At 31.9% G+C, this 15,837-nt stretch overlaps 2 protein-coding genes across 4 annotated transcripts in view; both read right to left on the bottom strand.

The window, feature by feature from the left end:
* LOC127833333 (uncharacterized) overlaps positions 1–15,837 on the bottom strand; it is a 333,207-nt gene that overhangs the window by 306,458 nt on the left and 10,912 nt on the right. Inside the window, exons 1-2 of one of the 2 annotated variants that reach the window (XM_052358510.1) lie at positions 4,084–4,226; positions 781–1,203 (exon numbers count right to left, since the gene is read on the bottom strand). In XM_052358510.1, coding sequence (XP_052214470.1) covers positions 781–825 — 45 coding nt within the window. In that variant the 5' untranslated portion in view covers positions 826–1,203; positions 4,084–4,226. Of the gene's footprint in view, positions 1–780; positions 1,204–4,083; positions 4,227–15,837 lie in introns of those variants that run through there. The other variant, XM_052358509.1, reaches the window with a different exon arrangement.
* Positions 9,200–14,787, bottom strand: LOC127833338 (uncharacterized). Of its 2 annotated transcripts, XM_052358520.1 has the most exons (4): positions 14,615–14,787; positions 11,315–11,717; positions 10,943–10,999; positions 9,200–10,062 (listed from the first exon to the last, which is right to left on the bottom strand). In XM_052358520.1, exons 2-4 carry the CDS (start codon positions 11,688–11,690, stop codon positions 9,992–9,994), a joined length of 504 nt encoding a protein of 167 aa, XP_052214480.1. In that variant the 5' UTR covers positions 11,691–11,717; positions 14,615–14,787; the 3' UTR covers positions 9,200–9,991. The 2 variants fall into 2 exon arrangements, with proteins under 2 accessions (XP_052214480.1, XP_052214481.1); XM_052358521.1 differs by lacking the exon at positions 14,615–14,787 and having other exon boundaries at positions 11,315–13,253.

Here is a 15,837-nt window from a genome sequence, read left to right as displayed (position 1 = left end):
AATTCAAAGCTACAATTATAACAAAGTTCAAAATCAACAGAAACTTAGAAAACCACACACCCATCAGAACAGTGTGTGGTTTTATTACGGCTTGAGTAAAATAAACACACAATAGTCAGCTAAATTGAATTGAATAATATACAATTACATAAATAAATCAATTACCAATAAATAAATTAATTAATAAATGAATAAATAAATAAATAAATAAATAAATAAATAAATAAATAATAAATAAACAAATAAATAAATAAACATATAAATAAAAATAGAAAAATAAATAAATAAATACATAAATAAATAAATAAATAAATAAATATATATATATATATATATATATATATATATATATATATATATATATATTTATATATATATATATATATATATATATATATATATATATATATATATATATAGAGGATATTTGTTGGATCCGGTGGATTATCGATTTTAATTCACGAGTGATCATAGAAAATAATATTTTCACGAGTGGCGCAGCCACGAGTGAAAATATATGTTTTCTATGATCACGAGTCATAAAGACAAATGTGTATATAACTGCTTTTTTACAATAGGGCAATGTCACCAAATGTAATGTATCCTATTTAAAATACTTGCAGCAATATTTCCTATAAAAAAAGATAAAAGTTTCACAACCGTCAAAAGGTTTAGACTTACATAACCGGTAAAATAATAAGAGTTTCTCATCCAGTAAACAGATAAAAGTTAGAAAGCGCAAACGGAAGAGAGCACTTTTAACTAGATTGTTGTACTTACCCATATGAAACATATCCATATGCGTGCACAAAATGCGAGCCTCATTGCACCATTTCAAATACACATATTCCATTAAAACTTCTTCAGCTAATTGGCACTCTATATATTCACTCACTGTTGGATTCTTCGGCATGTCTAATGCACTTTATATTGCATGTTATTTAAGCACACAATTGTCCAACGGGATTGAAATCCGTTGGTTAAGTTTGTTTTTTCTTGTGCTAAAAAACGCATGCTAGGAAGTTCGATGTGATTTAAACATCGCAAAAAGTAATATTATTTGATTTTATTTGGTTAACAATGCTCCCACATGTAGATTTTCTTTTCGTGAGGATAATATCGACGAAAATCTGGGACATCAAGTGGAAACGTCTACTTTTCAAGTGCATATAAACGTCCGACATTGTTGACACGAATATGGTTCTGAAATGTACATAAACATGTTGTTATGGTTTATGTGTTTAAATTCTTTATTATGTGATATAAATTATTCAAGAAATGGTTAATACAAGAGCATTCATAAATACACATTACATGCTATGTCGATAAGTACACTCATCAGGGGGACAATATGCAATGCATATAAAATGTGTTTATTATCATTTTACTTTCTGGATCATGACCATTGATAAATATGTATATAAATGTATACTAATTGATACTTTCAGAATCGCAGTCATATATAATTTATATGAATTAATTTGTATTTACATCATTATCGAAATCTCCCTCTTTATATGAATGCATGAATGTGAGGTCAATAATACATCTAAATCTAGGAAATCTTAAAAGCCCCAAAAATAAATGCAATAGAGCTCCTTAAAAACGACTGATTCGCATCTTTATTGAAACCATTCGATATATGGTGTCGAGTTAAGAGATATATATAAAAAAATAACCTTTTTAAAAATTGAATGACGTTTTCTTCCAGAACTTGTAAAATCAAATATGTTATTATATGACAACTAGTGTCAGCTACTATATAATCACTAACATTTTACCGCATTTTATCCTTTAAAATATACCAGAACAAATCAAGTAACTAGCCTTTGACAGTATTGTACACAATACAGTTGTCCGATCGGATGAAAACCCATGTAAATAACATAACCTGCATATCCTTCCAGATGTCCTGCATCCGTTACATGTGTTATGTTTTATAAGGAAATTAATATTTATGTTAAGTGTGTAAACGCATGCACGTGATTATTTCTTATGAATCTGTCGAGAAGTTGTATTACTTCTTTTAATGAATTTAGATACAGCCGCCTGACATTTGAAATCTACATAAATGAAGAACTATGAAAGGTCGCACAGCATTTTAAATGTATTTGACACGTTTCATGATCATTTTCTTAAATATCATGGATTTTTTTCTTATTTTTAGGACAGACAGATGACCATATACGTAACTAGGGAAAGGGATTGACCGATAGACGAAATGCAATGTAGTTAAAATGTGTATTACATGTCACGAACCAAATATATTAAGAAAAATTCTCGACCACATGATATATAGTAATTGAAACATAACAAATACACAGTATGTTCTGTTTTGCAAAAAATAAGCTGACCCTTGGATTCTGCTGAGTACCGAAAGGGCATATATAATCTCAAGTCAATGTCCTAAATAAGTATATAACGTTTCGTCCAAGCATCTTTAGTTCTTCCCTGCATAGTGTTTAAACGACAATCTACATTCAAAACTCGGCTTTGTTTATTGTTTGGCGAAAGAGTTCGCTACAAGAGGTCACGGATTCGAACCGGCATAGGAAGACTTATTTATTTAAAACCTTCCTTGCTACTATAGCTATTTAACAATTATTACAATATGACAATTTTGTTTGTAATTAATTAAAAAACACTACAAAAAATACTATCAACTTCTAGACATGTTAAAGAAATCAGTCACGTTTTAACGATTGTTTTATTTTTTCTTCGTAATAACTTTAATTGACCACTGACAAACGATCAACTGATGTGTTAATATCATTTCATTTGTTACTCAATTAGTCATATTAAGAATCATTTAGTTTTATGTTATTCTTATTAATTACTAACATAACGAGGCACGCGTATATTAAGATAAAGAGATATCTTAAAACAATATAATTTTATATTATTCAAATGATATATTTTTAGGCCATAAGCTAATTAAGAGTTCGATTTACAAACGTTAGTTACTGTGATTTATGCGGCATTGTTTGTGTATTGTACTAATACTTTCACTGTTGCTAAAATCTAAACTTGTACTGACATGAAATTGTATAAATAAGTTACTTATGTTATTAGAAAATTTCAAAAGCAAACACACATGGAGCTTGATGTGATCATGTTGCTTTTTAATGTTAAAACAAGCATTCCTGATTGTGCATAAGTGTGTTTAGTATTTAAAAAAGTGTTATAAGTTTTGTTTAAAATTATTTGATTCTTAAACAGTAACTTCACTTAAAAGGAATTAATGCAGAACCTCAACAAGTGTAATATTACCCTTATTCAAGTAGTTATGTCAATAGCCGAACTATTCACAAGTGATACAAAAAAAGGAACTCTGACTTTGACATTAACATTTTTATTCACTTGGTCAAAACATTTTTTGAACTGTGTAAACAAAAAGGTTGATAGATGGAACATGCCAACGTCTGGACATGCCGTTTACATTTTTCTGCACGTGCGCTCAACAATGGTTCACATTTTTTATATATCTATTTGACTCTTTGTAGTCACCACACGTATTTAACTTTAATTTGGCTCATCAGAAGATGCTTATTATAATAAAATAAATTTCAAAAAGTTTTTTTTTTATATGCTGTTGTTGTGATCTTGATTGCGATTCTTTGTTTTGGTTATAAATAATAGTAGGTTCAATCATCACAGACATGGGGTCTCTGACTTGATGTCCGTGTTTATGGACCTAAGAACAGTACTATAAAACATGTTGATGAAGTCTATGTCGCTCAATAATGGCATAACATCAAACGGCAAACGTTAACTCTTCTTGATAATTCATATTATGAACTGTTAATTAAAGTTTATTTTCAAATTCCCAAAATAGTTATTTAATTAAGGCAATAATTCGGTCATTGACAGAAATCATAGCAATTCAGGCCGCTTTGATAATCATTAGATTATGTGATTTCTGGTACAATGTAATAAATTTTAGAATGCCGACAACAGAAAATGATGTAGACTGTATTTTAAATTTATAACATGCGATAATTTTATGACTTTGTGGCGGTCTAATACAATTTGTTTTGTTTTGAAATTTGGAGATATCGAGAAACGGTTATTTTATAAACGTACCTCAAAAATAGTATACACTTGTCCGTTTGGTTTGTATAAATCCTTGAACAAAATTAAAGTTTCCTTCTACGTGTTCTGTAACACTCGACCAAAGTTTAAATAACATACTCAATAGGGGAAAACTGGCGATAACGAGACTACAACGTGCGTTATCGTGCGTTTCAGTTGCAGTAGTTGAGTACTTTGTCCTCGTCAAAATCAGATATGTACACACTATCCGATATGTCTTTTGTATTTGTCAAGCTGTTCGGTTATGCGTGTGAGCTAGCTATTCAAGTTAGATATAAGAGATATACGAAAGAAGAGTTGTTAAACCATTATGTATGCGTTAATGTTACAACACACGTCAACATAAAATGCAGTGCAGTTTCACGACTCACAAATCATAGTAGTAACATCATCACTATAAACGGCCTCATAGGGATTGTTAATATTATATTGATTGAATTTGCAAAATAACAATAGACATACAGGTGTTTCTTGAAAGAGACATTCTATCAACTAATGTTTTCAAAACAAGAGATGTGTTTTTCAGAAACACAATGCCCGCTTCTGCGCCGCTTTGAAGCCATGTTTTTGACCTTTGACCTTGAAGGATGACCTTAACCTTGACCTTTCACCACTCAAAATGTGCAGCTCCATGAGATACACATGTATGCCAAATATAAAGTTGCTATCATACATATTGTTAAAGGGATGGGCAATGTTAAAGTTTTCGGACGGACGGACAGACTGACGGACTGACGGACAGTTCAACTGCTATATGCCACTCTACCGGGGGCATACAAACGTTCATTTAAATACGTACTCAGAAAATATCTGTTATATGTGATGCTAAGTGAATATGCCTTTATTGCCAACCATGAATGACATACAGACAATTTTATTTGCGAATACAATCAGTACATAGCCATTTTTTGACATGGATGGACGGATGCAGACATGCAGATATAACAAGCATGTTTCCCATTAGTGATTTAACGAGTGGCATCAATAAATGAAACATCCCGTTGCGTACTGTACGAGCAAATCGCCAACAAGAACCCACATTATAAGTTTTAAAACTTGATTTGGTAAATTTGACAATACATGTTGATATACTTATCGGGTAACAATAGCCCAACAAAATAATCAAACTTTCGGAAAGAACTTTATTTTCATGTTATAAATTTGTCAATAAACGTTTTCATATCACATCTCTGAAACTTATTAAAATCTAAAATCGTTTATTCAATATGGAAAAAATGATGCACAGAAAATTTTGCGCCCACATTGATTCGGCATTGTTTGCGCACACATTGATTTGGCATTGTGAGATTATTAAAGCTTGTTTTTCGGGATTCAAAAGTAAAAAAAGTAATAATGCATTGTCATCTGTACGCTAATACGAAATATTTATCATAGTGATTGTTACATAAACGCATATACTTGTGTGTAATGTATGTGTTTGAATGTATATATTGCCCACGATTTGTAAGTCAAACTGTTTGTATTTTGATTGATTGATTATGTCGTTTCCACGCGTTACTTAATTTGTTTCCACGCACTATTATATTAATTCCATATCTATGTATAAACTAAAACGACGAAATTTTTCTCGTTCATAGAGATACATTTATCATTACCACGAGTCGTTTAGATCGTTATCTCGACAAACTAAATGGTTAGCACGAGTAAAATATCTATCATCAAGATTTTATAGAAGAAAAGTGTTTATTTACTAGTGGCATCCTTGTAAGTTGAGGACCAGTCGGTTTTCATTTATGAGGCACATTTTACTTTACTTTTACTCACGATTCGTATACTGTTTGCTGGTGCTTATCAGGGCAGTAATAGGAACAGGTCGATGTAATTATCTGTTGAGTGGATAACCGGTCATATCATAACATGCCCCGATTAAGACTCGAACCACCGACATCCTGATTCTTAACCCAACGCCCTTATTACAAGGACACAGACACACTAGACAATATTAGTCGTTATTTTCAGTTATTTACATAACACATTAAAGGTGTACCACTAAAAACGATATTACGATATTGTGTTATGAACAATATATTTAAGAAATAGTTTGACGTCCTTACGCAACGTACACATGTATTGAAATTCACAAGTCGAAACAGATGTACCAATATGAAAGATCTGTACAAGCCTTGTGGCGATTCTTCTTACAAAATACACACATGGTTAAATGCATCCGAGATCCTGACCCAAAGGCTAAGTTACTGCAACACAATACATATACCCACTCTAAATAAACACGCATTTAAATTAAAAAAGTATTAATTTTTCACTTCAGACCAAGTAGCAAACACTATTTTCAATACATTTTGAACATTGGTTTAGCTTCCTTAGTTGGCAGTATACATGATAATACGCGCGATTCGATTAATAAAGACTTTTTTGATTCGTGAGTAAGACATTTCAACGTCAATAACAATAATATAACAAGTGACAGGATCACGTTTAAGTCTTTCGATTCTTACTTTTTTTCGAGACTGTGTTTCGCTGTGCTTTACACAATTGGTCGCCATAATTATGCCATATATTTTGAAAAATTCGTTTAAACATTTCAAACTTAAACAATTTTTCATTATTGCATCTGTTTATTTGCAAATAAATGTACAACAATACACGCGACATGCTGAAAACCAAACATGTTTAAATATAAAACATACTTAATCATGGCGCATGAACATTATGAGATAGTCCATGTTGATTACTTGTTATGTTTTGAGAGTAAGTTAACAAATGCAATGGCGGCGACCCAGTTTAAAAGTAACATTTCGATCATATTGTATTAAAAGCTGATACTTGTATTTAATAAATTGCAAAGTGTAACCCAGATTGTGATTTTTTGTTGTGATTATTTGTGTTGGCTTGTTCGGTTGTATGATTAATAAATCTGTTATATAGATGAACATGGCTATATTAATAGAGATAATAATAATATAATAAATATAATGATCACCAAAAATCATCAAGTGTTAAAGGCAATCCATGACCTCTATGTCGATCAAACACGATTTAGTGACTCTGGTTTTAAGATGACGTTAAAATTGGTTTTATATTCAACTATTTACACACTCTCTGCGCATGAAATTAGTTCTACACAAAGACACTGACGGTAAAAAACAAGGTATTAACATGCTTCGATTGGTGTTGGTAAAGAAAATAAATGATTTATGGATTAAATAGATTTATACGCCATATGTAATTGTGTACCCTGCTTGCTTGAGAATAAAATTAATTGAAGAACTTTCAATTGTTAATCAACGCTCAAATTCCTTCGGTAAATATGTTTGGCATAATTATTAATTTAAAACGCCGATCTGTTTAGACAAATGAGTTTGCATCCCATGTCATGTGAACGAAACGACAGCATCATGATTTACGGACATACAAATGCATTACTAAGCATTACTTCCATGTTCCTGACGACGAAGTGTCTATTTGACGGATGTTTTCATCATTATGGAATCGATTAATAATTTAGCCAGCTTGTTAGCAATTTGAAATTTGTACGACGCTTTTTTAAGATTTTTATCAAAATTATACACTGTCAGTTGTATTTTGTTGTTTATTCAATTAATGCAATGTATGATGGTTGTTTGATAAGTTCATTCTGCAATACAGTTTTGTTTTAGCATACACATGTGTTCAATAAATTAGTATATGCTAGGCAATCTATTTAATAATTTCACTGACTGATGGTTCTTGATCAACTTTGCAATATGGCTAAACGCTGGACACTTTTTATCTTGGTGTTTGGGGTTTCACAGATCAGATATATGTACATGCTTTGGTAGAATACATGTCCTTAATGACTGTATGTATGTTCTTTTGTTCGTATCGTTATGATAGCATAACAAAATACAGCAATAACATTATTCTAATACGTGACTTAGAGTATTAATCTAACCTAAAGTAACTGTTTGCATAATATATGAGGAACTTTGTCAGGTGGTGTTTTATGAAATCCATGCACTTTTTAATTCTGCATAACTGGTTAACTTTGAATCACATATAGTGTAATACCATATTATGAAATTATTCAACGTATTGTCTCGTAAAAAATCCGTGTTTAATAAGTATACATATTTTGGTTTTCCCATAAATATGCATTCGTGTTAATGGGTACCTTTGAATATTTGGACATGTGCTTTCATCGCCAGATGACAACCGATACAGGTAAACAATACTGCAGCTTTTAAATCTAAAATATAGTAAGAGGCCAGCAAGCATGGACTTGTTTGTAAAAATAATCAGGTTTTTTTTTGTTGAATTTTGATTGAATAAGAAAAACGTAGAAGGCGGCCTGACGTTTTTTTACGCCGTGTTTACATTTCACATCGCACACCCATGTTTTTTCTGTATATGTGAGGTTTTAAAAATCTTACGTTACGTTTGGCAATGTTGTAAAAATAAGACAGAATCTTAGATGTGCACAATAACTAATATGTTGTAAATATTATGTAATTCAATTATGAGGAACATTGTGTAACATACTTAAAATGTATTTTATTAAACTCTGACATTTAGCACTCTAACATCGCTTATGCAAGCTGAATTACGTTGTGAATCTCAAAGGTATTATATTTCATTAAATTTATCATTTTGCTAACCGTCTTATATTTTGCGTCATATGTTTAACAAGATTTGTAAATACTTTCTTGTAATGAACAAAACTGAGTCGCTGCATGAAATTTATTCAAAAGATTCATTTCGTTATCCAGCAGGGTTTAACCGGTTGCGCAACACATTTGATTGTTCTTTGTTCACCCACTAACTTGGTCTCCAGTTGCACTCTATCTTACCCTATAAGGATGTATTTATATAGTTAATTTATTGTTTAAACGTATATGTTAAAGTAATTTATACAATGATGGGAATTATGCCATACTTAATGCTTGATAGTGTCATTTAATGTTTAAATTCACTTGGTCTTGCACACACGTAAGAAGCGTGACGATGCTCCGGTTTTAAGCATTTTCGTATTATATAATCGACATCTACTACACAATACCAAAGATATTCTGTAAGTTGCAGTTACAAATATCCCTATTTGAATGTCTAGGTGATAGAAATGACGGGCTTAAACACAGAAACAAGCGAAGGCATTTATGTAATCAATTACACGCCTTTAATGAATGGAAACATGTATATAAAGTATCAAATAGACAAGTTAATTGTGAAAGGTAAACAGGCAATCAATAAATCATATACTAAATTTAACAAATATATGTTCAGATTCAATTAATTTGAACTAAAACATTTAACCCAAAATGCCGTTAAATATATGTATGTACTTCATTTAAATGCAATCGAAATTACTATACGACAAACAAACATGAAAAGTGATATCAATTAAACCATAACTAAACATATTTACATGTTAAACTATTATATACAGTTATACACATGCTAATGTATGTATGAACAGAATTTCACACCCACGTGGTATCATCATATTTGTTGCGTAAAAAAACATGGGAAGTCATTTGCGCTTATTAAAAACACAAACACCTATATTAGAAAACTACTGTGACACGGATAGCGGCAGCTATTCAGCTTTACGAAAATTTGTTGGATTTGGTGGAATATCGATTTTAATTCACGAGTGATCATAGAAAAAATATTTTTTCAATCGTGGCGAAAATATCATTTTCTATTATCACTCGTGAATTAAAATCGATATTCCACCAAATCCAACAAATATCCTTTATGTAATCACAAGAAAGTATTTTATATAATTATCCATAATAGCATAAATGCTTTGCATTAAATACACGGAATAAATACCTAATATACGTATATGCTTATTACATAGTGCTAGATGAAACACTATTACTGTAAAAGGTCCTTTAGGAATACTTTTAAAATATAATATCCATGTCACAGTAGTTTTCTAATATGTGTTTGGTTTCGTCCGTGGAAGGTCTGGTGTACTTCTTCCATCAATGTGACGTCCAGGGAGAACTGGAAAAGAGAGCACATGAATAATGATAAAAAAACACATTGTATAAAATGTGCCATAAAAATGAGTTCTTTGATTATACAATTTAAAGACGATGTTTTTGGAGTTAAAACAATACAAGCGACATAAGCTTCATGATCAGAAAACGTATCATGTTGCATCAAGAATACTCCATATATTATCAAATGGGCTTAACAAATAGTTTATTTTATCAAGGTATCATGAGCGCTCATCTATGCATTCCTCCATACACTTTACATGCTGTTATTCGTGGTCATTACCACTGGGTATTTAGACTTTTATGCGACAGATGTTGGTTACAATACCAATACAATATGTATATTAAGATCAAATAAATTGACCACACTTTTGCAGACAAATATCTAACGTCTTGACATTACTTAACAAGTCAGTCCAAAAGACAGGCATATCATGTGTGGAGATCGAGTTTATTCAATTAGAATCCCTAACCATGTTAAGACTGAATTTAATGTAGCCTCACACATGTAATTTTTAACCTTAACATTGCGCTGTCGAACACGGCCAATGTCTTCCGCTAAACATTGCAATGACCTTAGCTGAACATGTGTGCTTGTGTGTATGTAAACCTTTGAACGGATATAGGAGATGTGGGGCGGATACGAATGGAGGAATCTGACCTCAATTTTCATTAAAATCAGTCAAAGGGTATAGGATAATGGAACGATGTCGAAATTGAACTTAAACCATTTGACCTTCAAGTTTTAGGCTAGTGATTGACTAATACGTTCTTCATATCGTGTTAATGACATTTAAAGAAGTAAGATAAAGGACATTCCAATAACCTAAATTCTGTTTCGTGGCGATATATTATAAGTAACATGTGCATATGTTTCAACTTACCAGTTAAAAAATAACCACCTGTTTCATGGATCTGTACAAGCCTTATTTGAATATCCCCTATAATGAAAAACAAATTTCAAAATGTATGACAGTGTTTCATGAGAGTGCGTTATTGTAGACACCCACAGAGTATGCTCAGAAATACATTTACACATTTAATCAGCAATTAACATTTTAATTTAAAGTAAATTGCATGCACACACATTTTAATATCAGACTGATTCTATATTTGATCCATCTAGTTTTCGGGATAGTGCCTTACATAAGCAAAAAGATTGATCATATCCGATTTTCCGAGGTGACAATGTTTTAATTTATTCAAATTATAGGTGTATAATTGTACATGCCTGGAAAAAATGAAACGATACGTACTTTCTAGATTAAACTCCTCTGCGGATAGCAGAGTTTGGCGCCAAAATTCAACTCTCTGTTTGATAACGTCTTGCAGGTCTTGGGGTATCGGAGTATCACCTTCGATGCATTTAATTGTTTCCTCCAAAGTATCTATATTGATTTGATTGTATCTCGTACATAGGTGTTTGAATTGGATTTTACAGAAGGTCCTAAATTCTGCCCAGTTATTTTGATCTTGTATTTTACGAGCTATTTTGGTCATGTCGACCAGCACACCAGTAAGGGGAGTAATCCCTTGCGCATCCGCATGTTGAATATATTCATCTATTGCACAGGTTGACACAGCGATCCACTTCTCCATGTCACATTTCCATTTGTCGTAGTGTTCAGGCATGCTTTACTTTTCTTGTGTCGTCTTTAACTGAAAAAAATATAGACATTATGTAAAATACTATATTTCTTCTTAATAAGTCGTACATTGCTCTGTTTACAGAAAGTTATAGTTAATTTAATTACAGTCATAAACGTTTAATAATATAACTTGTTTGAAATATTTTTTTGATTAAGTCGCATGGTAAATGCATTTTAGCATTTGTAATTTTATCAATGTTATGTATGTAAATATCTTTTTTTTCTATTTCAACACTGAGAATAAATGAACAAAAGTAAACCTTTATCCCCGCGAGCGCAAGAGAAACCTTAGAATACGTAGCAATGCGTGTTTAAATGGGATTCAAAAAGCGACCTCACTATTAAAATCAAATAGCAATACAAGAACATGCATTTCTATTCAATACCATTAAAAAACTCAAGACTTTGAAAATGACTCAATACTACATACAGTCCATAATCGGTTATGATTGATATAAACGTGTAATGCTTCCTTCCAAAGTGAAAAGACGACAATACTCAGCTATTATGCACGTAGAGAGCCTAAGGTTTAATCACAATTGCGTAATGTTATATTTGAATGTGGATACTTTTAGATGGGATATACATATAAACAAAGAGATAATGTGTTAACATTGTTGTGATTACTTATACAGTAATTCAACTGCGTCGACCACGTTACGTCTCAAAGTTTAGTCTTTTTCGAGCTGACACTTGCACTTGTATGGCCGATATCTGACTAATTTCAAGCCCAACAAATATAAACAAGGCTTAGTTACTCAAATTTTATTTCAATTAATTACATTTTCAGTCTTCAAACAGTATAGATAGTAAATGTTATGTGGATGAAACATATCTACGATCTGCCTTGCACTATCTTTCGTTCACATAATTTGTTCGCCTTGAAAGTTTAATATATTTTATAGATTAGCCATAGTTCTGTATATACTAATAACTAAAAACATATCCCCTATCCGTGTTAATATATATTCGTTACCTACGGCACAAGTACATTTACAGTATGTGTGTAGTATTCAATGTATGCGTCACGATTTAGAATTCCCGTTTTCATTATATGTCCATATACATTTGACTATAATCATTTAAGACGCCCGTTTGGTCTTTGAATACTTCTGGAATAAGTATTCAGCATGGTTGGCGCCAAACCGGTTTAAACATCGAATTCTGTAAAAATGACCGTTCCTATGCGGCGGTCATAGTAAATTATGCGTATAGTTTGTGTTCCGTTTTAAAAGAAGTTCCAACAAAATAAAATCTCTCGGAAATAGTTTCTAGAAGGGCATTGATTGCTCTACTTAATATTAAAAATATAAATATACTTACTCACTCGAATTATGTACAATATGTTATTGGTTACTGACATTTTGTTCAATGTGATTTTGAATAAATCGCTAAATAACATGGTCCGTGTTTTACTTTTTTGACACCAGTATTGAGCAATATCACCATCAAGTGTCGCAATAATATAGATTGCAATATTGATACAGAATTCCTTTTCCTTTAGGCTCTTGCTTTCATAAACATGATTTATTGTATTGCAAAATCAAATATAATATACTTATCCGTAATTATTATTATTATTATTATTATTATTATTATTATTACTAACTGAAATGATATTTAATAATGATAATATTAATAAATAATATTAATAAGTAGCAATAATTATTTGCACACATTATGTACAATAAACACTTTAAAATAATTCAAATGAATAATAAATATTTATTAACTAATTGCAACTACTTATAACGTAAATTATTAATCAGCAAAAAATAATTCATTTAAAAAACAACAACATTGTATTTTATGCTTCAGTCATAAATAATACGGTCGCCGGACGATGTGTCCGATTTCAAGACTGGACACGTCGGAGCGGTCCGCCGTCCGATGAAAGACACAGTTTAATACATCAGTCACAACTAGAAACCGATCACCGTCCGATCAGCGGACGAAATATTTTTCCGATCATTGTGCTGAAGCCCGGCAAATGATCGCACGGTAGCCGGGTCATTTTGTAGCATCGGCCGTCGTCCGGATTAATTTTAAGACGCACTCAAAATTTTACCCGACGTCGTGCTCGGAAAGGAATCGAGTTCAAATCGAAAAAAAGATCGGACGATCAACGCACGGTTGTCGCCCGGCGATTGCCGACATAGGATTCGGTGTACATGTATCATAACGAGTTCCGTCCGGGGTCCGTCCGACATCGTAGTCCGACAATCAGACGGTCGCCGGCCGATGTATATGTGGGAAATACCTTGATATTTGATTTTTGCCGATACACGTACAATTAATCATATGTCTGGCGATCTCCGGGCGATAACTGGGCGTTGATCGATAGATCTTTTTTTTATATCAACTCGATCCCTTCCCGGGCCAAATGTTGGGTAAAATTTTAAGTGAGAGTAAAAATAAATCCGGATGCCGCCCGATGCTACAAATTAACCAGGTGTCCGTGCGATCATCGGCAGGGCGCAAGACCGATGAGCGTAAAAACACATCGTCCGCTTATCGGACGGTGATCGGTCTCTATTTGTGACCGAGGCATTAGATATAAAAGAATCGAGCGCCAACGAGCATTAACTTTTTCCAGGTCAATATATTCAACGGCAATCACATTACTTGACTAAAAACAGTTAAATGCAATTACATGTATTAACTGTTTTAAACATAGTATTTTAAAAGCAAGATATACCTATACACAACATATTTATTGCATTAATTGAACGAAGTTTCATTTAAGAGTAATTTTTTCAATGCTGCACGTACGTATAATTATCATATATTTGCTAAATATGTTAAGTAAGCTAATCTTTAAACATGCTATTAAATAACAAGCCTCAATTGAATTCAAGTTTTAGTAAAGACGAACACAATTTGATAGACTTTCGATACATTACTTACCCAGCAATTAGATAAGTCCAATACAAAATCCGCTTTTATTATGTACCATGCACGTATTATGACTATACTTGCGCGTGTTCAAGTGGTTAGTCGATACTGCAGGTGTCTCTTCTCAATAAAATGACGAAAATAACGTTTATTTGAAGAAATAAAATCTCATATGTCTAGTCTTTCCGTACAACCTCGCTTTCAAGCGAACCAAACCAAACAGAAGACCTACTGCGTTAAATATAGCCATTTAAACACGCCCACACTTAACCCACTTGCAACGTGATATCGAAGGCGTGGTAAACATAATTATGAAAATTGAGTTATACTGTGGTTCGTGCATTGGAAAGGTCAAATGAAAGCAAAAGGGGCTAAAAGCTGTTTGGTGATTAGTGTAGCCTCACACTTAGCCCATAATTCATTATACCATATTCAGGTGCTTTAGTAATTAATAAAGCCGTTATTATAAGGCCAACATGTACCTTTACATATTTTTTTTTGCGCAAAAGCCATACATTGCTGCATTACATGTCGGGGGTTCTTTATTTTTCTACACAAGCAAACGGAATTTGTTTTATGTTTGTATTGCATTTTTTTAAACTTAAACTTAAATAAATGACCAATAAAAGCCACATCGAATTAAATTATAGTTTCACGTTACAAACTTTACATTAATCCTCTATGATATGTCAAACTGTTTGGTTGTATTTGTTGCTTGCATACACGTATTCAGGAAAAACAACATATGTGTAGGTAGCATTAAACTAAAAGCTGAATATTATCTTTTCTGGAGACTTTTAATGAGCAGTTTCATGTCATTACTATTTCATTAAATAATTTCTAAAATTATTTCTTACTAAACAAAACATACATATTTAATAAAACGATAAGATAATAGCTACCAAAATAAATAACTTAATAAATATAATAATAATAAATAATTAATGAAATATATGTGTATTAATTGATAAATAAGTACATACAATAAAACATAAACGAATACAATGTATATTTACATAAATAAAAAATAAATTCATAAATAAACAAGAGATGTGTTTGTCAGAAACACAATGCCTCCTACTGCGCCCCTTTATACTTGTTTTTTTACCTTGAAGGATGACTTTGACCTTTTACCACTCAAAATGCGCAGCTCTATGAGGTACACATGCATGCCAAATACCAAATTGCTATGTGAAGGGTCATAGAAGTTATGAGCATTTTTCGAAACCTAAACG

This window comes from Dreissena polymorpha, chromosome 6 (genome assembly GCF_020536995.1).
Source record: "Dreissena polymorpha isolate Duluth1 chromosome 6, UMN_Dpol_1.0, whole genome shotgun sequence".
Taxonomy (NCBI): domain Eukaryota; kingdom Metazoa; phylum Mollusca; class Bivalvia; order Myida; family Dreissenidae; genus Dreissena; species Dreissena polymorpha.
Note: the sequence above shows the minus strand (reverse complement) of the source record. Positions and strands in the feature narration are given on the sequence as shown.

What these genes read in the sequence shown, in the direction of transcription:
- LOC127833338 (XM_052358520.1), bottom strand. Translation starts at nt 11,690, where the DNA reads ATGCCTGAACACTACGACAAATGGAAATGTGACATGGAGAAGTGGATC. An exon ending in AGAGGAGTTTAATCTAGAAA is followed by an intron (nt 11,000 to 11,314) that starts GTACGTATCGTT and finishes TTTTCATTATAG; the next exon opens with GGGATATTCAAATAAGGCTT. An exon ending in AGGTGGTTATTTTTTAACTG is followed by an intron (nt 10,063 to 10,942) that starts GTAAGTTGAAAC and finishes TCTCTTTTCCAG; the next exon opens with TTCTCCCTGGACGTCACATT.